The 27195-nt window shown below is 42.4% G+C and overlaps 3 protein-coding genes across 3 annotated transcripts; 1 reads left to right on the plus strand and 2 right to left on the minus strand.

The window, feature by feature from the left end:
- Positions 1 to 247: 247 nt before the first annotated feature.
- Positions 248 to 8677, minus strand: LOC138983161 (myosin heavy chain, clone 203-like). Its single transcript, XM_070356570.1, has 10 exons — positions 8515 to 8677; positions 6510 to 6659; positions 5516 to 5684; positions 4664 to 4798; positions 3309 to 3390; positions 2515 to 2590; positions 2250 to 2323; positions 1777 to 1855; positions 1102 to 1220; positions 248 to 379 (listed from the first exon to the last, which is right to left on the minus strand). The coding sequence occupies exons 1-10, from the start codon at positions 8558 to 8560 to the stop codon at positions 248 to 250; spliced, it is 1062 nt and encodes a 353-aa protein (XP_070212671.1). The 5' UTR covers positions 8561 to 8677.
- Positions 8678 to 16004: 7327 nt separating this feature from the next.
- Positions 16005 to 20355, minus strand: LOC138982559 (zinc finger protein ZFP2-like). Its single transcript, XM_070355879.1, has 3 exons — positions 20226 to 20355; positions 19233 to 20012; positions 16005 to 17897 (listed from the first exon to the last, which is right to left on the minus strand). Exons 1-3 carry the CDS (start codon positions 20254 to 20256, stop codon positions 17020 to 17022), a joined length of 1689 nt encoding a protein of 562 aa, XP_070211980.1. The 5' UTR covers positions 20257 to 20355; the 3' UTR covers positions 16005 to 17019.
- A 211-nt stretch (positions 20356 to 20566) lies between these two features.
- Positions 20567 to 26094, plus strand: LOC138982560 (uncharacterized). Its single transcript, XM_070355880.1, has 7 exons — positions 20567 to 20705; positions 22011 to 22081; positions 22555 to 22624; positions 23393 to 23716; positions 24248 to 24331; positions 24734 to 24925; positions 25973 to 26094. Exons 1-6 carry the CDS (start codon positions 20598 to 20600, stop codon positions 24896 to 24898), a joined length of 822 nt encoding a protein of 273 aa, XP_070211981.1. The 5' UTR covers positions 20567 to 20597; the 3' UTR covers positions 24899 to 24925; positions 25973 to 26094.
- Positions 26095 to 27195: the final 1101 nt, after the last annotated feature.

A 27195-nucleotide genomic window follows, 5' to 3' on the forward strand; every position in this document is an offset into this window, starting at 1 on the left:
TAAAATTCCACTCGTGCAAAAAACACGGGTGTACGTGGGAGTTTCAGCCCACGAACGCAGAAGAAGAAGAAAAACAGAAAATATGAAAAAGCAATAAGGTCTTAAAATGGGGGAAGTCTTTTTTATTTTATTTTGATATTGGGGGGGGGGGGGGGGTTATCTTAAAATGGGGGTTCTACTGCATACAAGTTTGGTGTTGCTGTTGTTACTGTTGCAGCTATTCTTTCTTCCTGAGACAGCTGCATGCTTACACTTGTGGCTTGCTCTCCTCCAGTGTCTGCATCTGTTCCATCAGCATGTTGTTGTGTTTCCGTAGCAACTCAAGTTCGGACAGCATGGAGGACACCGTCAGCTCAAACCTCTGCTGCACAACCTCCAGCTGAAACACATTCGGCATGTCAGCTGCTTGTCAGTTCTCATGGTATATTGTGCTTATCTGGTGTGTGTGTGTGTGTGTACACGCGAATGCCTGTTTGTGTATGTGAAAGAGAGAGACAGTATACGTGTGCACCAATTTATTTAGGAAAAGACCTTTTTTTTTGTCATTTGAACAATTAAGGGGCATAACTAAAATATAAATCTACGTGTTCTGAAAACACCCCATAAAACAAAAGAACATCTTTCCACAAGATAGTTCTTCCAATCACACATTCTACATACTGTACAAAAATTACAAATAAAGTTATCATTTTAGAGATGCATTACAAATATCACTGCATTGCATGAAGAACAATAAAACAGCCGCACGAGCGATGAAAGGACACACTTGGAACCAACCAAAGGTGTCCCTACATTGCAGGTGTCCTTCCATGCCAGGTATATTTGGGTGAAATTTAAAATTGAGAGTTAATTGTCCCCTCATTGGAGGGGTCTTATGTCAAGTACAGTGGTACCTGTGATGAAAGGACACCCTTGGGACCAGCCAAAAGAGTCCCTACATTGCAGGTGGCCTGTCCTGACAGGTATATTTTTGTCAAGATAATATACAAAAGGATTCAAGGAGGTGTCCTTTCATGGGAGGTGTCCACTCATCAGAGGGGCCTCACACCACAGGCACCACTTTGCAACTATTTAGCTCACAGTAGCTCGCAGAGCGCTTACCTCCTGATCAGCCTCGTTAAGTTCTATCTCCTGCAGATCCATCTCAGCTTCTGTCATCTCCTGGTTAACCACCTTCTCTGACAACTCTTGTTTGTGACCCTCCAGAAACTTGTCGAACTCTGCAACGTTTTTGAGAGATCAGTCACTATATGTACAGTGGAACCCCCCTTTTAAGACCTCCAAACATGTGAGAAAATTGGGTCTTAAAAAGGAGGGAGTCTTAAAATGGGGGTACATTTTCAGAGGCTAGGAACACTGTCTGAGAAAACAAGGTCTTAAACTGGGGGGGGGGGGGGTCTTAAAATGGGGGCTCCACTGTATCAGACATGAGGTTCTACTATGAAATTTCCATTATTTGTAATTTAGTAAAGGAGGAAGCTAAGGAAGACAAGTTAAGGGAAGAAAGTAAATGTCTCACATTGAAATGTATTATAACAATGCATTGATCTGAAGTCAATTAGGCTTTGGAAGCATAGCCAAAGCTGCTTCACTCTAGGGGCGGAAAGGAATATCAACATCCACTCCTACAATGACAGCAACAAGAAGTTCACATTCACACTGAGTCACATTCTTTATGGTAACATTTAACAGGTAGCATGAAGATTTCCTAATGGAAAAGCTCAATTCTTCAGGCATGTAAACCCCAAGGGAGTTTCTGCACCCACAAAAAAATACCTTCAACAGCAGTGTTGAGCACGGTTAAAATCTGCTCTTCCATGCGGTTGGCTGACTCTATGTCTGTCAATGTGTAGGCCTGCAACAACATACATTAGATATGATTTCTGTGTGTGTGTGTGTGTGTGTGTGTGTGTGTGTGTGTGTGTGTGTGTGTGTGTGTGTGTGTGTGTGTGTGTGTGTGTGTGTGTGTGTGTGTGTGTGTGTGTGTGTGTGTGTTTGTGTGCGTGTGTGTGCGTGTGTGTGTGTGTGTGTGTGCATCTATGCTAAATTTTACAGCCTGCTATATTTGTCATTTGAATTTAAAAACTAATGTTAAAAAACATTAAATCTTGCACTGGGTTCAGCTTTACTCAAAATTTGACAACAAATTAACATATGATGCATATTTTAATATAAATGCACTACTCCTACAAAATAACAATGACAAAGAAAAAAGCACCATCTCCACCAACAAATAACTTACAACTTACATATTTTGTTGAAACCGCTGGTTTCTGTTTCTTCTTCACAATCTCCTCTCCTTCACTTTCTTTGTCCATGAATGCTTTAAACAGATCATAACAACACTTTGTAAATAAAAGCAAGCTCACATGCAAAGTTTATTTGACATGAAAAATTTAAACTCAGAAGGTAAATCACAAGCACACATGCACACAAACAGACCGATGGATGGACGGAGGGACAGACAGACACACACACACACACACACACACATAAAATCTGAATTTTACTTACCGTAGTACATGTCATCATAACCTTTTTTGAACTGGGTTAGGAACTCTATTTCCTGCTTGGCTTCAGACAAGGACTCCTGCAAGGTGAAGTAACATTTCAATTTTAATTTAAATACACCTAGCAAAGTGAACACACTTTTATGAAAGCATAGCAGTAAGACAGTATAGAGTCCTCTGTTAAAGCAAGGCTATGATTATTCTAACGAAATATATTAACTCATACGAGAAGACAGGCTGGTGTGACATACTCCCCAGTCAACAAAGTGTAACAGGGGCAATCTCAAAAATGACAGGGCAAATATAACTTACATCTACTCTTTCCCATTCACAGGTCTCAAAATTTAAAGAATTCACTGCAGCAAATATCAAAGTTTGACCCGTTTGTTTGTTTGTTTATTTGCTTAACGCCCAGCCGACCACGAAGGGCCATATCAGGGCGGGGCTGCTTTGACATTTAACGTGCGCCACACACAAGACAGAAGTCGCAGCGCAGGCTTCATGTCTCACCCAGTCACATTATTCTGACACCGGACCATTACCAGTCCTAGCACTAACCCCATAATGCCAGACGCCAGGCGGAGCAGCCACTAGATTGCCAATTTAAAAGTCTTAGGTATGACCTGGCCGGGGTTCGAACCCACGACCTCCCGATCACGGGGCGGACGCCTTACCACTAGTTTGACCTGTCAGAGACTTGGTTGCAGAAAGGTAAAAGATATATGTCTGAAAAATGTATCATGCCAAACTGAAGGTGATACATGTATAAAACAAAAGAAAGTTACATATGATGCATACCTTCAGGTCGGCAATGTCACATTGCAGCTGATGTTGTACATTATCTGCATTCTTCTGATTGTCTTCCATCTCTTGTTCCAGTCTGCATACAAAGGGGAAAAACACAGCTGTTATTAGTGGTGTTGTAAAGAAGATGTTTAAGGGATATCTGCAGTCAATAATTACACACAAAAGCAAGGGAGGAACAGCTGTCTGCAGAATAAATTGATCACACCAACCACTTTGCAAACTGCAGTACACTGTTTGCAAGCACACAGCCCAACCCCCACTGAAAACAGTCGATCTGTCATGGCACCCAGACAATTAGGCCAAACAAAAAAAAGTCTGTTTACGGTAACCCGACCGACCCTATTTTTTTCGCGCGACCCTAGACTTTTTTTTGGCATTTGGGAAAAGAAAAAAAAAGAAAAATAACGTAAAAATATGGTTTTTTGGAGAAAAAAAAAAAATTTCCCGACCTACCGACCCTATTTTTTTGGCCTATGTTACCGTAAACAGACCTATTTTTTTTTGGCCTTAGTAAGGATAAGAACATTTCTGTTATTTTGAGGTTTTAGCTGGTAAAATACAGTGGCACACCCCTTTGACCTCCAAAAACCTGAGAAAATCATGTCTTAAAAAAGAAGAACCGAGTCTCAAACTGGAAGTAAATTTACAGAAGTCATGAAGAGAAAATCAGAAAAATCAAGGTCTTAAAGGTGGTCGTCTACATTTTTGCTTTTTTTCAATAATCTTATGGTTAAATTTCGCTAAAAAGTTATGTCAGATGATGAATGAACCATGGGGAAAAAAGTTACAAAACAAAAATATATGTAATTTTTTTTTTAATTTTTGGGTAGCGTGACTCACGCTTCCAATATTTTGTTTGCTGAGAACATGTGCTTTGCCTAAAAATACTGACCAATCAAATTCATGTCACTATGCTTATAGCCACGCCCAAACAAGTGCAGCAACAGTTTGACACTGGAGCGCTGTCCACGCTTTTTTTTAAACGCACAAAATGCACGGGATTTGAGAGGAGTTTTGCGCTTGGCATTTTCCAAATAAGGATATCTACTATGAGTACTACGCTGGAATACTACAATTAATTTTCAAACGGCTACACTGGCTTCGTCTTTCCTGATCGAAAGGGGGTGTATTGTTGATATTTGTAGATAATAGACTCTGCATTTTAATGGTCAAATGGCGATTTCGGTATAAAAATGTAGACAAGGACCTTTAAAAACGGTCTTAACTTGGGGGGGGGGGGGGGGGGGGGGGGAGGGGTCTTCAAAGGAAAGTTCCGCTGTAGTGTAAATGATTGCTGAACACTATCCATGACAGTGAAAGACACAAGCAGCATTGAGCTGGCTGACCTGCTGATCTCGCCATCCTTGTCCTCAATGACCTGCTGAAGGTCCTCCATGGTATGGTTGAGGTGCTCAATGTGCTCCTGGAGTCGCCCTGCGTCAGTCTGGCTGTGCTCAAACTGCTTGTGCTTGTCAAACAACCTGCAATCCATGTCAGAGTTTGGTGGGTTATAAAAACATGAAAATACCCAGCATGCTTCCCCCAAAAGTGGCGTATGGCTGCCTGAATGGTGGGGTAAAAATGTACACTTAAAAACCCACATGTGCAAAAACATAAGTAAACAAGGGAGTTTCAGCCTATGAACGAAGAAAAAGAAGAAGAAAGAGCCTGCAGACACAATCGCTCAGTCGTAATGAACACCGGCTTTGAAAAGCATTTGCAAGCCACAGGCTGCACTGATTGAAGAGCTATACAGACTGTGCGTGTTGGATATATATAAATGACTTGAATTTGTTAAACAGCTTGCACATATAATTATTGAGTTAATAGTGCACTAGGTATTAGTACCCAGCAAACACTCAAATGCCTCAGATTGCTTCCACTCAAGTGCTACAAACTGCATGGGTAAGGTAACATATAATTATAATCACTTGAATTTGTTGAACAATTTAAAGTACATGTTTTCAATCAAAGAACAGCTCATGTATGCAGAATTATATCACATAACTTGAGATCTGCAAAGACAATTGGCAGATTCCCAACAAGCCGAATACAATTTAGTTTAATTTTTTCCTCCTGTTTTGTTTGTTTGCTTGTTTACAATTTGCCACCACCTAGCTGGCAGAGCATTGGAAGGAACATATATTATCTAGCTCTTTTGTCTCCACTGTTGAAGAGGCAGAATAACATTGACAGACCTTTTCTTGACAATGTCCAGTTGTTCTTTGAGCTCTTCAGTCTGTTCATGACGCTCGTCGTAGACACGTTTGACCAGTATGAAGTAGGGGAGGCGCTGTATAAATCCACCCCCACCCTCCTTGTCAGATGGGTCTGACACGCCGGTCAGTTCATCACTGTACACAGCCTCTGAAACATAACCATAACACATGCATTTAACAAATATTACAGTGGAACCCCCCTATCAAGACATCCACAAATCTGATAAAATCACATCTTAAAGAAGAGGGAGCCTAAATTTGGAGGTCAATTCAAAGAGGTTATGAACAGAAAATCTGAAAAAGCAATTAGGTCTTAAAAAGGAGGAAGTTTTAAATTGGGGGATCTTCCATTGTTATAGGTTCACCACGAAGTAACATCCTGCTTCAAAATGTCATTCATACAACACACGTACAGGAATAAAACTAATTCAATAGTTAGTATATATGCACAACCACAGTCAACCAGCACCACAACAAATTCATTGAATGCATATTATCAGAAAGGCATGCGGCTAAGTGCATGGGTGGAACTAAATGAGATGTGTCCCCCCAATTAGAGCTCTGTATTCCACCTCAATAAAATATATGTATTAGTTAACAAAAACTTCATCCAAGTTATATAACGAAGCATCCTTCTGAACTATGAGTATGAAATTAAGACTATCAGCTTCATAAAGCTTTGAGACAACACAACATTGTTTCCAGTGGCACACAAGCACCTGGAATTTGGTTGATTTTGTTATTTGTTCTTTTTTTTGTGTTGCAAACACGGAAAATGTTGCAAAAGTTATTAGTGACAAAACACATGTCAATGTCTATTTAGAAGCTATGAAGTAAATGCAAGAGTCCTGGTAATTACAAGCACTTTATACTTGGTTCCAATGCTATGTTTGGTCGCCACCCTGTTTAAAAAGCAATAAAAACCACAGCATCAGACTGCAAATGATTAAAGTTTAGCAGTTTTGATCCTCACTGAAGAAATCATCCCTGAGTCTGGAAAATAGTCTGGAGTAGACGCCCAACTTGGGAATCAATTCATCAAGAGCTTGAAAAGCCAGCACCATGCGCTCTTCAGTCAGTCCTTGGTTAAGCTGTTCCAAGGCAAGCAGCTCATATCTGTTCACTGCAAAAGAAAAGAACAGTATAAACTAAATCTGGAACAGATGCAGACACTGGAGGAGAGCAAGCCACAAGTGTAAGCGTGCAACTGCTGTCTCAGGAAGAAACAATAGCTGCAAGTGCAACAGTAACAGCAGCAACACCAAACCCATTTTCTTTATCATATTCATCTTTCCCGTATTTTGTTCAAATGACACCAAAAAACTAATTTGAAGATTCATTTATGGTTAATGGGTGAAGTTTAGCATAGTTGAGAGGTAAATCCTCACTTCATGCTGGTACGGCTAGAATTGGTCCTACATGTTTGAAACATACATGTGCATATATGCATGTATTACATTTGGAGATCGATCACTGCAACTGTCAAAGGTTTGCAGTTATCAAGACAATAAATGAGGAGGCAAATTACATCATGGCTGTTGTATACTCATTGTTGTTTGTAAGGGGCGGAAGTTTTTGCAAATGTTCTGTGTTAATTAAGTATCCGATAAAAATGTTGCAGGGATTAATATAACCTATTAAGTATTATTCTTTTCTTTTCCTCTAAAGTGAACCAACACTAAATTAAATGCAGTATCATGTATGTGTGCATTAATGCATGTGCATGCACATGTGTGTGTGTGGAGGGGGGTGGGGTGGTGAAGGGGCGAGAAAGTGGGGTGGGGTTGGGGAGAGAGAGAAAGAGTCTAAGAGAGAGAGAGAGAGAGAGAGAGAGAGAGAGAGAGAGAGAGAGAGACGGGGGGGGGGGGGGGAGGGGGGGGAAGGTGAAAACAGAGTGATGAGGCAGACAGAACATACTTTCAGATTTAAATAGATTTTGAAAAAACAACCGCAGACAAAAAACAACAACAAACAAACAAACTCCGATTCCTCGATGAGGACAAAAGAACGTAAAAACAAGTCGCGAAAGGCGAAAATACAATATTTAGTCAAGTAGCTGTCGAACTCACAGAATGAAACTGAACGCAATGCCATTTTTCAGCAAGACCGTATACTCGTAGCATCGTCAGTCCACCGCTCATGGCAAAGGCAGTGAAATTGACAAGAAGAGCGGGGTAGTAGTTGCGCTAAGAAGGATAGCACGCTTTTCTGTACCTCTCTTTGTTTTAACTTTCTGAGCGTGTTTTTAATCCAAACATATCATATCTATATGTTTTTGGAATCAGGAACCGACAAGGAATAAGATGAAAGTGTTTTTAAATTGATTTGGACAATTTAATTTTGATAATAATTTTTATATATTTAATTTTCAGAGCTTGTTTTTAATCCGAATATAATATATTTATATGTTTTTGGAATCAGCAAATGATGGAAAATAAGATAAACGTAAATTTGGATCGTTTTATAAATTTTTAATTTTTTTTACAATTTTCAGATTTTTAATGACCAAAGTCATTAATTAATTTTTAAGCCACCAAGCTGAAATGCAATACCGAAGTCCGGGCTTCGTCGAAGATTACTTGACCAAAATTTCAACCAATTTGGTTGAAAAATGAGGGCGTGACAGTGCCGCCTCAACTTTCACGAAAAGCCGGATATGACGTCATCAAAGACATTTATCAAAAAAATGAAAAACACGTTCGGGGATTTCATACCCAGGAACTCTCATGCCAAATTTCATAAAGATCGGTCCAGTAGTTTAGTCTGAATCGCTCTACACACACACACACACACAGACACACAGACACACAGACACACGCACATACACCACGACCCTCGTTTCGATTCCCCCTCGATGTTAAAATATTTAGTCAAAACTTGACTAAATATAAAGAGCAGGCATGTCAACCCAAAAAAGTAGAAGGAAGTTTTCGCCTGGGAATTTCCCGAAAAATGACAAAAAAATGCAAGACTCTTACCTGGAGAATGTCCTTCTAACACTCGTGCTGACGCACGTTTGTCCATTTTTTGAAAAAAAGGACGCCTTCGGTGAATTAAACGTAAAATGTTCCCAGTTGCTAAGGATAACTCGCGCTGATGCCCGCCATCGATACAGACTTGTTACTGTTTCTTACACTGTGAGAGCACTCAAGGGAGTGAAGTCTGTTCTGTCTTAAAACCAGAAAGACTAAAAATAAAACGAAAATAAAAACAAGAAAGGAATATTTCTGGAACACTTCATTGTAGACATAACTAAACATTCACAAGAACTTAAACTTATCGGTCTTTTTATTTTATTATTTTAACTAAGTGTTAAGCGGAACTCTATTTTCCAAGTTATGATCCTTTACCTTGGTTGTTCCATGTTCCTCTTGGGTCTCTGGATTGAGTATAAATCTCTGATAAAATCAATGCCAGGTATAGACAAAACACTTCAATAAGTGTTACCTATTTTGAAACTTAACTCCTTTACTTCTTTCATAATTTATTATCTGTGTCCAACTTTCTCCATCGCTTACATACATGTCATGTACACGCACACAAACTCTCTCCTTCTTGATCTGTTCCTTTCTTCTTCTTCTTCTTCTTCTGCGTTCGTGGGCTGAAACTTCCACGTACACTCGTGTTTTTTGCACGAGTGGAATTTTACGTGTATGACCGTTTTTACCCCGCCATTAAGGCAGCCATACGCCACTTTCGGAGGAAGCATGCTGGATATTTTCGTGTTTCTATAACCCACCGAACTCTGACATGGATTACAGGATCTTTTCTGTGCGCACTTGGTCTTGTGCTTGCGTGTACACACGAAGGGGGATAAGCCACTAGCAGGTCTGCACATAAGTTGACCTGGGAGATCGGAAAAATCTCCACACTTAACCCACCAGGCGGCCGCGACCGGGATTCGAACCCTCGACCTTCCGATTAAGAAGCCGACGTCTTACCACCCCGCCACAGCGCCCGTCCTGATCTGTTCCTTTCAATTCCCTCCCTCCCTTTTCCATAATTTACATGTACCTAAACATGCACATACACTCTAAACTGAACACATTTTGAACACATTTCTGTGACAAGTTTTGAACACTTTGTGACATTGTACACAGTTCTGCTGGCACACATATGGTTTTGATTAGTGTTTACATACAATGTAAATCCAAAAACAAGTCGCGTAAGGCGAAAATACAATATTTAGTCAAGTAGCTGTCGAACTCACAGAATGAAACTGAACGCAATGCCCTTTTTCAGCAAGACCGTATACTCGTAGCATCGTCAGTCCACTGCTCATGGCAAAGGCAGTGAAATTGACAAGAAGAGCGGGATAGTAGTTGCGCTAAGAAGGATAGCACGCTTTTCTGTACCTCTCTTTGTTTTAACTTTCTGAGCGTGTTTTTAATCCAAACATATCATATCTATATGTTTTTGGAATCAGGAACCGACAAGGAATAAGATGAAAGTGTTTTTAAATTGATTTGGACAATTTAATTTTGATAATAATTTTTATATATTTAATTTTCAGAGCTTGTTTTTAATCCGAATATAACATGTTTATATGTTTTTGGAATCAGCAAATGATGGAGAATAAGATAAACGTAAATTTGGATCGTTTTATAAATTTTTATTTTTTTTTACAATTTTCCGTTTTTTAATGACCAAAGTCATCAATTAATTTTTAAGCCACCAAGCTGAAATGCAATACCGAAGTCCGGGCTTTGTCGAAGATTACTTGACCAAAATTTCAACCAATTTGGTTGAAAAATGAGGGCGTGACAGTGCCGCCTCAACTTTCACGAAAAGCCGGATATGACGTCATCAAAGACATTTATCAAAAAAAGGAAAAAAACGTTCGGGGATATCATACCCAGGAACTCTCATGTCAAATTTCATAAAGATCGGTCCAGTAGTTTGGTCTGAATCGCTCTACACGCACGCACACACGCACGCACGCACACACATACACCACGACCCTCGTTTCGATTCCCCCTCGATGTTAAAATATTTAGTCAAAACTTGACTAAATATAACAAAGAGACTGCCAACGTTCCAAAATTCAGAATAAAAAGAAAAAGAAAGGTAGGTTGTTTATTGTTTATCAATAACAAAGTTCCAACAACCTACCTTTCTTGTTTTTTGATAGTGTTTACATATAAACACATGATGTTCACAAGTGTTCATTTGATCACTATGAGTTTATTATGTGTGCCTCTTTTGCCAGTAACACTCTATACTATGTCACAAAATGTTCAAACTTGTTAGAGGCATGTGTTCAAAATTAATGCATTTAGAGTGTACAGTGTCAGTGTGTGTTTGGGTACTAGCTGTTTGCTGGACTAATACTCTCCAATAAGGGTTTCATGTTATGATTTAAACCAATTTTTAGTATGTCTGTGGTTTTTCCAACAGTGAATAGTAGGAACATTATTGTGTTTTCCTGGTGTGTGAATTTTCTGGATGCGCGTTCCCCTGATCCCAAAAGTCTAGCTGTGTGTGAGACAGTTTACAATTAAGACAGAGTGCATCCATGGACATGTTGTTTTTTCTCAGTGTGAATGTCGAAATCATTTTTATAAAAGAGAAAACACCGGGCAAATAAATCAAAAATTTTAGTGTAAATTTTCATTTGATTAATATACTTACCCAAATCTCATAAATCTCATAAATAGCAATTTACTTCCGTTAAGTGCTTAAACGTTGAACACGCTTCCCTGGTAACACAAGGGAAGCCACTCCCCTAAAGAAAAATCACATAAACAGTCACTAGACCACGTGATACCTCAGGGTAGGCTCCCCTTATCGCCACGTGACACGCGGCCGCCATCTTCAATTCACTTCTTGACAAGCCTGAGCAAGTCTGAAAGCGGGGTAGGTGGGAGGGCATTTGATATGAGATTTGGGTAAGTATATTAATCAAATGAAAATTTACACTAAAATTTTTGATTAAATTACATATTACTTCCCCAAATCTCATAAATAGCAGATTGCTACTTAAGGAGGTGGGATCATAAAACATGAATATAAGCAGACAGACAACTCACCCTAAGTTCTGGGTAGAGCCTGCCCGGCAACCACGACCGCAGGTAGGACGTTGCATCCATAAGGACGAGTGCCAGAGACGTCCCTCAAATAGTAATTCAGGAAGACGTCTTCTGATCTCCAGTAAGCGGCGCCCAAGACCTCAGATAGACGCCTGGATTTGAAGACAGCGAGAGATGAGGCCCAAGCACGGGTCTCATGAGTCCTCGCCGAGGAGAGAGGAAGGATGAACTGAGAAGAACGCCCACCATCATTCTGCTGCCACCACACATAGGCTTGTCTAATGAGAGTGGAAGCCCATTTTGCTAAAGTGACTTTGGCAATGTCTTTGTGTCTAGCTGTGTTCGTGGAGATGAATAACAGCTTCTGACTACTAGCCCGAATGGGGCTTGTACGAGATAAGTAAGTCGTTAGCGCACGAACCGGACAGTTCATAAGATCTGGATCGTTTGGAGCTAATATATTAGACAGTGGATGAACTGTGATCACTGGTGATTGCTGATCTGGTCTCTGATTTAGAAAATCTGGTCGAAAATTAAGCGAGACGAAACCGTCTGCTTGAAACGAAATGTCTTTCTGCAGGCCAGATAAAGAATGTACCTCGCTACCGCGTCTGGCTGAAGCTAACAACAGTAACATTAATGTCTTGCGGGTTAGATTTGGTAAGCTTGCAGCATGCAAAGGCTCAAAGTCTGACGATCTCAAAAATTCAAGAACAAGAAAGAGATCCCAAGCCGGTACTGGTTGTTTGTTTTAATATCTGCAATCGAGGCGCCTTTCAGCACTGAAGCTATTGGACCGCCAAGATTGATAACATGCCCTAACTGTCGTAATGTTGAAGATATAACTGATCTTCTAACCTTAAGGGAGGATGCAGAACAACCTTGTGAAGACAACCAAGCCAAATGATTAGCGACTTGCATGGACCTAGGCGCTACTGGGTTGACGTTGTTTAACTGACACCAAGTATTCCAAGCTTTCTAGTGAGAGGAATAAACCGAATTTGTGGAAGCTCTGTGAGCTTTCTGAATCAACGAAACAGTGATGTCTGAAGCACCTGCGTGCAGAAGAGAATTTCTCACAACATCCACCCGTGAAGAAGCAGAGACTGCGGATTTCCGTGAGGAATGCCTGTTCTTGGTTGTAGAAGCTCTCCCTTTACGAGATTGAGAGGGACGGGAGAGCCCCGAGACAGACGTAGTAGGTCCGGATCCAGTGTTGGCTTGTCCATTTCTGATTAAGTCTTGGAGTTTGTCCACTCTCCTGAGAGAGGGCCGAACGGTCCAGGCTACTGTGTTGAATCTCATGCCCAGGTAAGAAAACTCCTGAGCGGGAGTGAGATCCGACTTGGTCTGATTGACTGCAAAACCCATATCCAATGCGAGGCGCAGGACGACATGAGTGTGAGAAAGGCAAAGATCTCGAGCCTGATGCAGAATCAGCCAATCGTAGAGGTACGCCCAAAGACGTACCCCCTTCTGCCGAATAAGAGCACAAATCTATCGAACACCCATTGTGAAGATCCATGGTGCTAAGGATAGGCCGAAGGGCAGGGCCCGAAACTAGTATGCCTTGTTTCTCCACCGAAACCTCAACCACTTCCTGTCGCAAGGATGGATGAGAAGATGAAATACGCGTCTAAGAGGTCGATGGAGGTGACCCAATCGCCCGGGCGAAAGGTGTCCCTGACCGTAGCTGGTGTTTTCATGGTAAAGCGTATGTCCCTTAGGCGTTCAGAGAGGAAAGTTCCAGAACTGGGCGCCACCCCCCTGAGGCCTTGGGTACCACGAAAATCCGGTTGAAAAATCCGGGGGAGGAATGATCTAATACTACCTCCACCGCTTGCTTCCGTAAAAGGGCCAGAATCTCGGCATCTATGACCATGACTGATTCCTTGTTGGCCGGAAAAGAAAAGTGAGGGAGAACTCTGGTAAGAGGAGCCTTTTCCTCTTTCCAGAGAAGCCGGAACCCCGATCTGACTATCCCTACGATCCAATTGTTGGTTACGTTCTGCATCCAAAATACGATCGCCCGAGACGGACCGCCCACCATCACGGGGATGGCGGCTGCAGGGATAATCAGATCAGGGGGGAATCACTGGGGGTTGGGATTTCGCCCAGACCCCCGAGACTTGCCAAAGGAAGGCTTCTTATTGCCAGAAGAAGCACCCCTTCCACGACCTCGAGAGGAACCAGAGTTTTGCTTAAAGCTACCTTTAACCGCAGGGGCCATGTAGGTAGCAGAGTCGGATTGTATGGTATGACTAGCGGAGCGTTGAGTGTATCTGGCAAACTCCAAATCCTTTGCCTCTTGGGTCTCTTTGTGAAGAGCATCAAGAGCCAAAGGACCAAAGAGCGCCTCCTCCGTGAAGGGAGATGTGCGCAAAGAGTCAATAGTTCGCCGATCCTGCAGTCTGGACTCGGAGAGGAAGTTATCCCTTCGAGTAAAAACTGCATGAGCGTAGAGCCGTGCTGATGACGCCATTTGTTGCGCCGAAACTTTAGCCAATGCCGACAAAAGAGCCGCCACATCCTGTTCGCTTGCATCTTGCCTGAACTCAAATGGTTCTAGGGAAGAAGTAAGCGCCCGCGTCAAAGAACGCAGCAGCGTATCCGAGAGGGATGCAAGTTCCAGTGCAGATCTGCCTGTTTCCTCTAACCCCAGAAGAGAAGATTCAGTGTAAGGAAACGCTTTATCCTTCTTGAAATGCTCAAAACGCAGGAAGTCAACAGCTGGAGTCACCGGAAGTGGAGCCCGAGGTAGGGCAAAAGTTTGAATCAACCCGCGATTGGACTGTTTCAACACTAACTTCCTGTGTGTGGCATGGCGAAACACAGAAGCCTGCTGCTCTGTGGCCAGCCATGAATCCACTGAAGGAGGAACCGGTCCATGCGCCACCAGAAGTGGCACTGGGCGAAGAGGAATGTTACTACCCAGCGGTGGGTGAGTAGCCAAAACTTTCGCCATTTCATAAGCCACCAAGGGAGATTCTGAGAAACGAAACCCCGAGACGACAGGTTGCGATGGTAAAAAATCGTCAACCGCTGATTTAGGAGGAGCAGAATCGTCTACAGCTGCGACCACTCCCTCCGGAAAATACCGTGAGGTCACCTCTGCTGCAAGAGCAAGAGCCTGGATAAACCTTGCCGGTAACCGGAAAACTTCCTCATCCTGTTCGGAATTAGTACTTCCGTAAACAGATGAAGAGTCTTGCGCAAAAGCGCTTCCTTCCGGTAAGAAACCGCGTTCAGTACACTCAGTATTACTGGCAGCGGTAACCGGAACCGAGCGAGGTCGATCACCGGAAGTGACCGCCTCTCGAGACATCTGGCCAATGTCCTCTTCCGGTTCCGCACGCGGACCGGAAGATGCCTGTGCTATCGACGAAGCGTTATGTAGAATACGCTCGCGACGCACCCCCAGTGGGGTGGCACAAGAAACGTCCGCAAGAAAGGAAGGTGTACCCGCTATTGGACGCTCTTGTAAGACACGATTGTCACCCACTGTCGCGGAACGACAGCTGACTTCCTGTGCCTGACCAGACATACCTTGAAGGTGAGGGACACCTGAAGCCAGTTCCGGATACGAGCATGGCCACTCGTACCGACCGGAAGCTGGAGACTCAACCGAGACGTCGGCCGACGTAACGGTAGCTGAAGGTGTACGCAATTTAGCCAAAGATTGCACACCACCAACTCTAGAAGGAAGAATGGACGTAACACGACTAGCCGCTCTCCTTTCCTCAGCAAAAATGTCTTTAAGCTGACCAGCAAAGGAATGAAAAATATCCATCATTTGCTCCTTGTCTAACGGAGCTTTGTCTGCCGGTTCAATGCTAAGTACAGGAGCGGCAGAATCAACAAGAGACTCAGCAGGAGGATCAATAACAACACTAAATGAAGTATCATTGATAGGGTCCGTGACAAGAACAGTAGGATTGGCTTTCGTTTTCTTAGCTGACCGCTTTGAAGAAGAATCTGAACTCGCTGATGCAGACGCACGTTTCTTATGTTCTTTGTCAGACATGTTGACCGAAAAAGTTGTAACAAACAATTTCTACAACAGAAAACGCTAGCCACAATACGAATAGAAAGGTCTCACCCGAACGTAGAGAAAACCAGGGAAAAACTCAGCTTCAAAAAAGCTGAAACGGCCACAAAAGGCCGGAGCGTGAACCAACACGTCTGAGCAGCTCAGGCGTTGGAAGAGAAGTGAATTGAAGATGGCGGCCGCGTGTCACGTGGCGATAAGGGGAGCCTACCCTGAGGTATCACGTGGTCTAGTGACTGTTTATGTGATTTTTCTTTAGGGGAGTGGCTTCCCTTGTGTTACCAGGGAAGCGTGTTCAACGTTTAAGCACTTAACGGAAGTAAATTGCTATTTATGAGATTTATGAGATTTGGGGAAGTAATATGTAATTTAATAAGCAATTACAAAGACAGAAATCATGGATAATGTTTATTTTTGTTTAGCCTTGATTTGCTTCACATGTCTACTTTCCGCATAGTTCACTTCAGATATGCACAGCTTGTGAACATTTGCATTTCATATGGATCATAATATGATCAACGACATTTCAACAACTCTCTGCCAAACTGAAGCTAATGGACGGCTGAAAATGCATGAGTCTCCATAGAAAAAAAATATTTGGATAAGCATCTGCAAAAACATCAACATTGCAGTTACCTCAATAATAACAGCTGGCAATCATGTTTACAAAACTGTCTTGAACAAAATCAACTGACCAAAACAATGAAATGTGTGTTTGTTTGTGACTGCATGGATTTAAACGATGAATTTGCTTTTGTACTCCTGTTCTTTTTGTGTCTTAATGCTGTATTTTGGTTTTGTACATGTGTATAGCAATGTCATTGTAAAGCGCTTAGAGCTTCTAGGTAAGCGCTCTATAAGTTTCCATTATTATTATTATTATTATTATAAGCATGCATCTACAAAAACATGAAAAAGTATATTGCAGCAGGGACCTATATTTAGATATATAATATAGGTCTATGATTGCAATTACCTCAATAAAAACAGCTGGCAATCAGGTTTATACAAAACAGTCTTAAATAAAATCAACTGACCAAACAATCAAATAAAACAACAATCCACTCAACAAATGACACCAAAATAACAGCAGAAGTAAAATCTGTACAGTTATTTTGTTCAATACTGTAGTACTAGTACTGGTAGGCGATATTAATACTGGCTGGTGATGTATGCTAGTGGTTGTGCAACACTGCAGAAAAAAAACCCATGTCAAAGGAACATTTCAAAACAGCAATTTCTTTGCTACTTCAATTATTTAGAAAAACTTGAAAATGTCCATACATGTAGTACTAATCTACAGCAAAAAAGTAGGCTCAAATCTAGTTATTCTATTCATTCAAACCAATTCATGATCAAAGTGTCTACTTTTTGTTTATAGAAATCATGTATGCAGCGTTTAAGTATTAACTCTGAGAGGATGCTTCAACACCAGTTTCTGAATGGCACCTTTTAGTATGATGTCTCAAGTTCTGGGCAGAAGCAAATTTTGCCTCACAGAACTGACACCCATGAGGCCTTTCCCCCGTATGCACACGCATGTGCTTTCTTAAATCACTGCGCTCTGTGAATCTTTTACCACACTGTTTGCAACAGAAGGGCTTGATACCCTGGTGTCGCTGAATATGGACATCAAGCGAAATCTTGGAGGAAAACTTTTTCTTACAGTGCTCACATTCAAACCGCTTGACCCCTAGATGACTTTCCATGTGCTTCTTCATGTTGCCTGCAGTTGAGAACTTGGCTGGGCAAAGGGTACAGGGAAACGGTCTCTCGCCGGTGTGAGTTCGCATGTGAAGCTTGAGCGACTGAGATTCCACAAACTTGGAGTCACACAGCTCACAGGCATAGTTCTTCAGCCCCAGGTGTCGGCGCATGTGAACAGACAAAGCTGACTGAGTCGTGAACTTGGCCTGGCATTGCTCACACTTATACGCCTTGAGGCCTGTGTGAATGGTCATGTGATTCTTTAGCAGTTCAGTGCGAGCAAATCGAGCATTGCACACTTTGCATTCGTAAGGCCTGTCACCAGTGTGTGTACGAAGATGAATTCTCAGCTTGGTAATGTCAGTACATCGCTTCTTGCAGAATTCACATTCGTAAGGTTTCTCGCCTGTGTGTGACCTCATGTGAGTAGCCAGGTGCCATGCCGTTGAGAACTTTGACCCACAGACATTGCACTGGTGTGGTTTGATTCCTTGATGAACTGCACGCATGTGTTTCTTCAGATTGCCTGATGATCTAAAGCTGGTTTTGCATATCTCGCACAGAAAGGGCTTTTCACCTGCAACATAGAAATAATTTTGCATCAAAAACAAAAAAGTTTTTCTTTTCAAAGAGAATTTTATGCTCAGTTAACAATTAATAAGATGACCCCTGTTCACAAGTCTGACTAACGAGTTTCTATATATGGTCGGGTCCATCTTACACATGGACAAATTATTTTATGTTCAGTTTCCCAGTGTTGTTCCTGCCACAGAGACCTGGACATGGATTGAAAAAATGTAACTTAAGCTTCAGTCACACATGCGATTCAACGCGTTCTGATTGGCTCTGCCCCTGCGATTGACTGACGACTGGGTCGCAGGAATAGAACAAGTTCTAAAGCTCAAAGCTACGAGGGAATCGCATGAGACCGAGTCGCAGACTTGTCGTAGCAATTTTCCACGACTCAGTCGCCCGTGTGACAGGGTAAATCTCACGATTGAATCGCGTGTGTGACTGCCCTCTTAGGAAAAAAACAAAAAACCGTTTTCTTTTCAAATTGAACCTTATCCTCTGGTAACAATTAATAAGATGACACTTATTCACATGTCTGATTAATACATTTCTATATTTTGGTCTATCTCACAAAGTTACATATTTATCAGGGCCGGACTAGGCTAAGAGGAGGGGGGGGGGGGGGGGCTGCCAGTGGTGGTCCAGGGGGATGTTCCCTCTGGCGAGGTCAAGGGGCAGAGCCCCTTGTGGGGGTCAGGGGGCAAAGCCCCCTGAAGCTGATGGGTAGGTCATATTCTGAGATAGGAAAATGGTCGCTCCTTGCATGAAACAGCATAAAATAAACAATAATAATAAATTTAAAAAAAATAAGTGAGGTACATGTTTAGGCTAGGGGGGTGGGTTGCGCAACCCCCATAACCCCCCTGGTAGTCCGGCCCTGATATATGTATAACTTAGTTTCCCAGTATTGTTCCCCGCCTAACACTTGCAGAAAGATTTAGATTGAAAATATTTTAAAGGTCCAAATGTCCTGGCTTTGTCCGCTAAGTACAAGGATTGATGGTCAGAAGACTTCCTGCATGTCAACTGACCAGAAATCAGACAAATGCGTCAGATCCAAAGAGTATGCATCAGTGACCAATGACAGGAGGACTGCATGGGAACAACACTAGTTACCTTCTCATTCATCCTCCCAGTCCCAATTCTCTCTCCCTCTCTCTCTCACACGCACACACACACCCACAACCACACACCCACAACCACACAAGCATAAGCAAGCAAGCATGAACTGATTGAGAAGAAAAAAAACCATTTAGTGATTTACAGGTTATCTACAAACATTTTCTTATGTTAAAGGATTCATTTCTCACTGGTGTGAGACTAGTCTCAAAGTACCCACCAGAATGCTTTCGTTTGTGCACAGTGAGATCGCCACCTTGTGTAAACCTGGCTGGGCATTGGTCACATTTGTACGGTTTTTCACCACTGTGGATACGTCCATGGACCGCGAGTGATTGTTTCGATTTGAAAGTGTTGTTGCACACTGCACACTGAAATGATTTAACTCCGACAGAAGTACCCGAAGCAGGATTAGCTTCAGTTTGAGGACCAAGAGTGGTTGATGTTTGTAACGCAGCGCCATTATAAGTGTTTCTGTCTCCTGCAAACAATGCATTCAGTTTGCCCTCACTGGGTTCCTCCGGCTCAATGCTGTGCAGCATTGCATCTTTGTCAGATGTAAAACTGGGAAACAACTGCTCAGTGTTGCTACTCAGCTCTGTACTGCTGGTGTGCTGACTTGAAGGGTGAATCATGTTTAAATCTCCTTCAGGCAGACTTACAGTGTTCCAGTGAAAGCTATGCTCAGCAAGTGCAGCTTGAACATCATCTGCTTCCATCTTCACCTGAGTTTCTAAGTGTTGATCTTCACCTGCATCTTCACTTTTTGATGTCCCTTCTATACTCTGCAGTTTGCCAGGAGCCTGTAACCATTCACAACTGTTATTTGAAGTGTAATTGTCTTGTTCATTCTTCCTGTCATGTGACACAGTTTCTATGGGGTGACTACTGTGTGGAAAGTCAAAGAGAAAGTTGGGAATGTCTGGTCTGCCACTCAGCCTTGGTTCCAGCTTGATGCTGTCTTTGATCTTGCAGCAGCTCTTGTCCATCTTGCTGGTTACTGAAAACAGAATCAATCAAGAAATATTACTTTGAACTGCATTTACCTTCATAAAGCATGAAACATATACAGTATATATATATTATTTGTTTTGCTTACTTTAATTGAAGAAAGTGTGTATAGTACTGTAAAATAGAATGTGTATATTTATTTCTTCTCAGTCTATTGGACAATTATTTTCTAAAAATGTTTTATATCATATTTTCCAGGTACCATAATTGAACTTTTTGATGTCGGGTCTCATTCCTGCTGAATTTGATTTCAGGTCCAACACGCAACAGTAATTATTTGTCACACCATAGACCTATCTAAATATAGGTCCCTGGTCACACTCACAATGCAACACACAATCAGTGTGTTGTTTTGTGTGTGTGTGTGTGTGTGTGTGTGTGTGTGTGAGAGAGAGAGAGAGAGAGAGAGAGAGAGAGAGAGAGAGAGAGAGAAAGAGTACTGCCAGGGACCTATATTTAGATAGGTCTATGGTACTGCGTACTGTGGCTGCTGCTGCTGCTGGAACCACGCACCTGCAAATGTTCAGGGGCGCAAGGGAAGTAACTCTCATAACGCATTTTCACGCACTCCAAAATGTCGGAGACGGCGGAGCTTGAGGCTCAGTTGAGTTGTCTTACACAGGCAAATGCCTTTCTTAATAAGTATTTTTCTCTCCGAAAGCGTTGTGAGCAGCTACAGCAAGTAAGTATTGTAGTTTTTCGTATTGCAATCGTCTCATGTTTTGAAGTTAGGCTAAGTAAATTTATCTGTACGAACTTTCTTTGCAACCGCAAAATGTCAGAATGTCTAATAAGTAATACTGCAGTGTCAGGAGTAAGCTTAGACGACATGTGTAGCACTTGAAACTGATGTTCGATATGCATTCTAATGTCCACATCACCTCCATTCGTTAGTGGCTATTGAACGACGACGTTTAAGTTCCTCGTTGGCATCACCACAGCGAGATGGATGAAGCAAACATGGCAATGCTCGGAAGCTGAATCATTCTTGCAATATGATAAACAGTACCCTTGCTGAGAATGTCATCAAGAGCAGAGAGACAAGTTCACATAGGTCATATTGGATTTGGCATTTGCAGAGAAATATGTTGTTAAAAGCACTAACAAGGGATTTTCCTCATGTAAATAAATGTGTGACTTTTACTTTTTATCACCTCTTCGCTCTTGATATTTCTAGAAAGAGGTGTGGCTATCGAAAGTTATGCGTAAAAAGGCACAATACTCTATACATGTGAAACATTTCAAGAACTCAAGATTCATTTATGTGAAACATTTCAAGAACTCAAGATTCATTTATGAGGAGTAATCGGGTTATGATAATTGATATGACTAATCAATGTTCTGTAATATTATGTATACTATAGAGCTCTGTAAGACAGTAATTAAATTGAGTAATTAAGTAGCGATGAATTTATACTATATAGCACCTATACACTGATGAAGCTCTAGATTTGTGTGGCTATATTATATACTAGATGATTACCCGCTTCGCCAGGTACCGGCTTCGCCGGGAAGAAGTAGAGCCGAATACCAGGCTGCACCTGGGACCCGGCACGAAGGAAAGGAGATAAACGCGCAAAACACTGGAGACCTTCTAAAAATAGTAACGTGCAGTGACCTTCCAAAAATAGTAACCCAGTAACGGGAATATGGATTGACGCCACACGGAGGAAGGGAGATAATCGCGGCTGAAAATGACTGGAGAAGATAAGGAAGAGTTACTGGTAGTGGATCCCGACAACAACAACAACCAAAACAAAAAAAAATCGGTTCAGCGCGCACAGCGCTGCGCGCTGAGAGCACATGTTGAAATATCTCATCGATGAGGTTGTGTCCGGGGTGTAGCTGAAGACGGTGTCCAAATTTGAAAAAAATCCACCGAGAACTTTGGCCGTGCATCGCGAACAGACAGACAGACACAAGTCGTATATATATAGATTTAGTTTTTTCACTTGAGATGACAGATGAAATTATCTTTTCTTTTCAGTCTAACGAGAAGCTGGTTAACAGAGTTCAGCATGTGAAGAAATTGATGAAGCGCTATAAACGCGAAAGGCGGTAAGTCTGCACGAGTGATGCATATTAACACTAATATACATTATATAGATTATATAAATGATTGTTATATAATTGCATGTTTACTTGTGCAGGGTGCTGCATATGATATTGATCAAACTGAATTAATGATTCTGTAAGTATAAGTGCTGTCTTGTGGCTGCATGTATACACGTATGTAGGTGACAGGGAGACCACTGCGTCACCCTTCACAGCAGACTCTGTAGAGTTGTCTGCCAGCCTTGACGACTTGAGCGTGAGCTTTTCGCTGGTTAAATACCTGTCAATTGTCGAGTTCTGTTTGTGATGGGGTCTAGCTGCTGCTGTGTACTTATATGCGCTTGGGATCCTTTGCAGTTTTTGTAGGGCTAAGAATTTAGCTCTAAAATCTCAAACCTGACATTGATGTGGAGAGATAAGACTGGGAAAAGTGAGAAAAAAAACTGGTTAACAGCTGTGTCAGTTGTGATTTGCAGGTATCTGATAAGTCGTCTGGATGAACATGGAGATGGATTCCGAGAAGCCCAAGTGCCAGTTATGTGGGAGGTAAGGGTTAAACTTAACTCATTCAAGTTGTGCCGGTGAAATATCGCCGGCACTTTTCTACCACGTAAAAGGCGTGCCGGCGATATATCACCGGCAAGATTTTTTTTGTCCCTTGTAGGGAGCGACGAGGATTGCAGGGACGTAACTGGCAACTAACAGTACGTTCATTTTCGAAGGAGTTGCTTCCCTTTAACTACTATTAGCGTTGGTTTGTCGCCTTCAGTACTGATTTTTCCGTGCGGGCTGCGACGTAGTCAATTCGCCGAAACAGCATGGCGTCGCTCAAAACTTTCGTTGTACCCCCTTTTGGATACCATGTTGGATTAAGTGTCACACAGTTCCATCTACAGCCTCAATTATAAGGTTAGGGTTTTCATAAAGATCACATGTAATTCTTTCTGATACATTTTGTTTTAGGTATGTTGTTATGTTGTGTGTCTGTGATTTTTTACATAAAGCCAAAAACAGTGCGATTTGAGGGAACGAAAAACGACCAATACGGGCGCGACTCCAATGAGTTAAAAGGAAACTACCACAATGCTTGATAATATTTGCCAGTGAATTCAAATATGATTACTGATACCACAGTGTTTGTGTGTGTGTGTGTGTTTCTTGACAGAGATAAGACTGGGAGAAGAAAATGACACAGTCTTCCAGAAGCAAAAACTAATGTCGGCTGTTTCAAGCAGGAGAGTTGATGCCTAGGACAGTTATTATCGGTTACTGATGATGTTCTTTAATCAATATCTTTGTAACACACAATTATAGGAGGACGAGCTGTTCAACTGTCTGCGCCCACCCCCGCCGTACCCTGGTGGCTCGGACGGAGAAACTTCTCCGGGACGCCGACGTATAGGGAGCGACGGCAGGTCAGCGCTGTCCGCCATCCAGCCGTTACTGGCCGCACACGGACTGGGCGAGAGCACGTTAGCAGCAGTGGCAGCCACGGTGGGGGGAACACCAGGGGGGAGCAAGAGCAAGAAGATTAAACTGGAGAAGGAGAAAGACCCCAACGCTCCCAAGAAACCGGCCAACGCCTTCCTTTTGTTCAGTGGCCAGCGACGAACTGTTATCCAAGAGGAGTATTTTAAGGTAACGATTGGAAAGCATTGTTTTGGATAGTCACAGTCTATCTGTTTATCTGTCTGATCCCTCTCACTCTGTATGCATGTGTATGACGTGTTTCTTTCTCTTTCTTTCTCTCTTTTATTCCTTTCTTTCTCTCTCTTTCTTTCTCTCTCTCTCTCTCTCTCTCCCCATCTTTTTTCCTTTCTCTCTATCTTTACCTTCTCTCTTTCTACCCCCTCTCTCTCCCTCTCTCTGTGTCTGTCTCAACTCTCACCAGGATGTGAAACATCAGTCAGTCGTACTGTTCAAACTAAGCAAGACCTTGAAGCTACTGATCCACAGAGGTGTGAAAATCTTAAAGTTAAAGAAGAAACATTGTTGACAAACACTATTTTCATGGGCTATTCATACAGATATTTCCATTGGCATCAAGTGGAAATGCAGCTGTATTTTTAAAATGGAGAGAACAGTTTATTCCACCCAACCTCAGACTGGAATGTGTTAGAAGTACGTTCAGTGGCTGTCATGATCACAGTGGAATGATTGATGTTTCAGGAACACAAAGAAGAGATCACCCACCATGAAATGACCAGGCGTCTGGCCCAGCAGTGGAATAACCTCTCCCAGGATGACAAAAAGGTACACAATACTCCTCTGTGTTATTCCCTGCCAGAGTAACACTTTTGCTGGACCGGCACGGTTGGCCTAGTGGACACAGATTTCTAACCCATTCCATGGCCTGATGTTGGCTGAATGGAAAAACAAAATATTAGTGCCACAAACAGCAACATCGCACCTTAATTTTATGCCTTTGCTACTTTTAGTTGGGAAGATGTTGATGTTCAGCTGACTGAAGTCAAAACTGGTCACTAGTGGATGAGATCGCTTCCTAATTTACTTCAGAATATGTCCGATGTTAAGGAAAAGCAAGTTCAATTAAATAATTACCTGGTAGGAATGACCGCTTGCCAGTGCGCTTCACAGGTTGAGTCCAGAAAGCTTGCAGTTAACACTGTCCTTGCTGTCTTTGTGTATTTTCAGTTGTACTATGAGCTGTATGAGCAAGAAAAGGAGCGATACGAACAGGAGATGCGTGAGTACACAGCGCGTGACACAGTGGTCTACACCGAGGATTCCGTCCCTATGCCAGCGCGAGAAGGTGCCATTCCATCTCTCAGTCTGCAGATGAAAAAGGAAAGAGACTAAACTGAAACAGCTGATTATTTGTTGTTGGTATGCTGATGCTTCTTGTTTTTGTGTGTGTGTTGTTTTGTTTTTTCTTAAGATAGAATGAGCTGGTAATCACGACCTGTAAAACGAGTGATGCGGGGCTGACTGAAAGAAGAAAAGGGGAAACCGGGTTTGATGTGTCTTCCCTTTGCTGTTTTAACTGTGATGTTTGAGTAGCCTTGATGTACTGGAGTTTTCAGTTCATCACAGTTTGTAAGGTGTTTTTTGTTTTTTTTAGGTGTGATTTTTCATTGACCGCACAAGTATTGTTTTCTCAGATGCAATATCAGATGACTCACATGCCAGAACACCTGTTAATTTTCGCGCTTGTTCTCTTTTGCCCAGAAAAGTTTTGTTGTACTTTTCTCTTCAGAATAAGCAATTTTAACTGGTGCTACCGACTGAGATTGTTATGCTGGCATTCTGTGAGTCATTGTGTAGACAAAAACTGAATAATGACACCTGATTTATCCCCATGTGGGATATGTCGTCACATTGTCAGAATCTCACAATGCTCTCTTCTTTCAATATATTACAATTCTTCTGCGGTGCAATTTTGGGAGATAGTATGAAAACTAACGTTCAATTGTCAGATGTTTGAAGACTTGAAATGTTTTTTTGCTGGTGTAAATGTTGTTGCCTTGTTGTATGGAGACTTACCCATGGCCAGAATGCTGCTGTATCTTGGATGCGAAGTATATGCTCTGTGCATAATAATAGCAAATTGTTCTAGTATAGGGTGGTCCCAAAAATATGATCATGTTTGATTTACTCCCAGGTTTTTCTTTCCACATACAGTGGTCGCCGCTTATAAAAAACGTGGTTAATAAAAACAGCTGTTTTTTAAATACAGCCTGGTCCGGTCCGGATTTACCACTATATAACCTATGTAAAATTCCGCCGGTTATTAAATACAGGGGCCGTTTAATAAAAACCCTTTTTGTTCATTTTCTCTCTGCTTAGAGGGTTAGTAGTCGCCTTCTGGTCGTGAATTCTTGTCAGTAAACCGTTAGATGACAACTCAAGACACTTCAGCGTTTGTGTGAACAGTGATCACACCCTTGTAAACCGTCAGATGGGTGTCAATGGATGATGACAGCCCTGTCGCCCTGGAGCTGAGTGAGGAGGAGCAGAGTGAAACTGCTCTCCAGGAGATCATCTCCGACATCAAAGCTGTGGGTGCTGCTGCTGACGACGGCGATGGCCCCAACGAGGAAGAGGACGACGATGAAGAAGAAGTCCCCACCCCTACCAATTCTCAGATGAGACAAGCGCTGCAAGTCCTCACAATGGGACTTGAGAGGAGGGGGTTTGAACACGCTGCCAAGTTTGACACTATGGGAGGGGAGATCCCTGACACTATGGGAGGGGAGATCCCTGACACTATGGGAGGGGAGATCCGTGACTTTTTGCGCAAACAGCCCATGGATCAGATGACCATAGAACAATGCCTCGGCAAACTGTGATGTGCGATACATGTACATATTCTGAATCGTTTTTATTTGTCATTAAAATGCTTTTGGTAAAGTTTCAAAACGGTTGTACGGTGTAATCAGTTTAGCTTGTATGCGTGCGTCGGTCTTCTTACCTTTCCTTACTGATGGACATGTTCAACACGGAGCCGTTCATTAAAAACGCCGCTTACTAAAAACACTTTTGTTCGGTCCCAAGGTGTTTTTTATAAGCGGCGACTACTGCAGACCTGTTTACCCTTACGATTTTGGCGTAATTTATTACGATTTTCTGCAAAAAATACGCCATTCCGCTATCCGTGTCAAGACTACGATTTTCGAAACGTCCAGGTTACGTTTTCTGTTTTTCGTCGCTGTCCGCTTCCGATCCAACATTTTAAAATCTTGTCCGACCGTGTTCCGAGCCGTAAATTTTAACCAACGCTCTGCCAACATGAAGAGAAGTCGAGAATCGAGTGCCTCAAAGAAGAAACCTCCAACTAAGCAGAAATTTCGAAAAGAATACACCGAAAAGTGGACGTTTCTTGGACCTTCGTCGAAGGGTGCTCATCACGTCTACTGCAAACTGTGCTACAAGGATTTTGCGTGCTCGCACGGGGGGCGGGGGGGGGGGGGGGGGGGGGAAGGACTGCTTCAAGCACACCGAAACGCAGTATCACAAAGATGCTGTCAGTCGTTCAGCTGCCGATGGTACTGCCCAGAGAACTCAGCCAGCCATTACAGGCTTTGTTGCACCAAAAAAAGAAGAGACAGGGCCAGTATCCGATCTGAAGCGGCAAGTTACTCGTGCAGAGGTGACAA

This window comes from Littorina saxatilis, linkage group LG12, assembly GCF_037325665.1.
Source record: "Littorina saxatilis isolate snail1 linkage group LG12, US_GU_Lsax_2.0, whole genome shotgun sequence".
NCBI classification, from domain to species: domain Eukaryota; kingdom Metazoa; phylum Mollusca; class Gastropoda; order Littorinimorpha; family Littorinidae; genus Littorina; species Littorina saxatilis.

Bases quoted from the DNA above. Each gene is read 5' to 3' on its own strand.
- LOC138983161 (XM_070356570.1), bottom strand. From the start codon at position 8,560: ATGGACAAACGTGCGTCAGCACGAGTGTTAGAAGGACATTCTCCAG. The intron at 4,799-5,515 runs GTCTGTCAATGT...CATGGATTGCAG, and splicing joins CTGGACATTGTCAAGAAAAG to GTTGTTTGACAAGCACAAGC. The intron at 2,591-3,308 runs GTATGCATCATA...TTCACCTTGCAG, and splicing joins GTGACATTGCCGACCTGAAG to GAGTCCTTGTCTGAAGCCAA.
- LOC138982559 (XM_070355879.1), bottom strand. From the start codon at position 20,256: ATGAGACCCGACATCAAAAAGTTCAATTATG. The intron at 20,013-20,225 runs GTACCTGGAAAA...TTCTGTTTTCAG, and splicing joins CATCAAAAAGTTCAATTATG to TAACCAGCAAGATGGACAAG. The intron at 17,898-19,232 runs GTGGGTACTTTG...TCTATGTTGCAG, and splicing joins GCACAAACGAAAGCATTCTG to GTGAAAAGCCCTTTCTGTGC.
- LOC138982560 (XM_070355880.1), top strand. From the start codon at position 20,598: ATGTCGGAGACGGCGGAGCTTGAGGCTCAGTTGAGTTGTCTTACACAG. The intron at 23,717-24,247 runs GTAACGATTGGA...TTGATGTTTCAG, and splicing joins TCCAAGAGGAGTATTTTAAG to GAACACAAAGAAGAGATCAC. The intron at 24,332-24,733 runs GTACACAATACT...GTGTATTTTCAG, and splicing joins TCTCCCAGGATGACAAAAAG to TTGTACTATGAGCTGTATGA.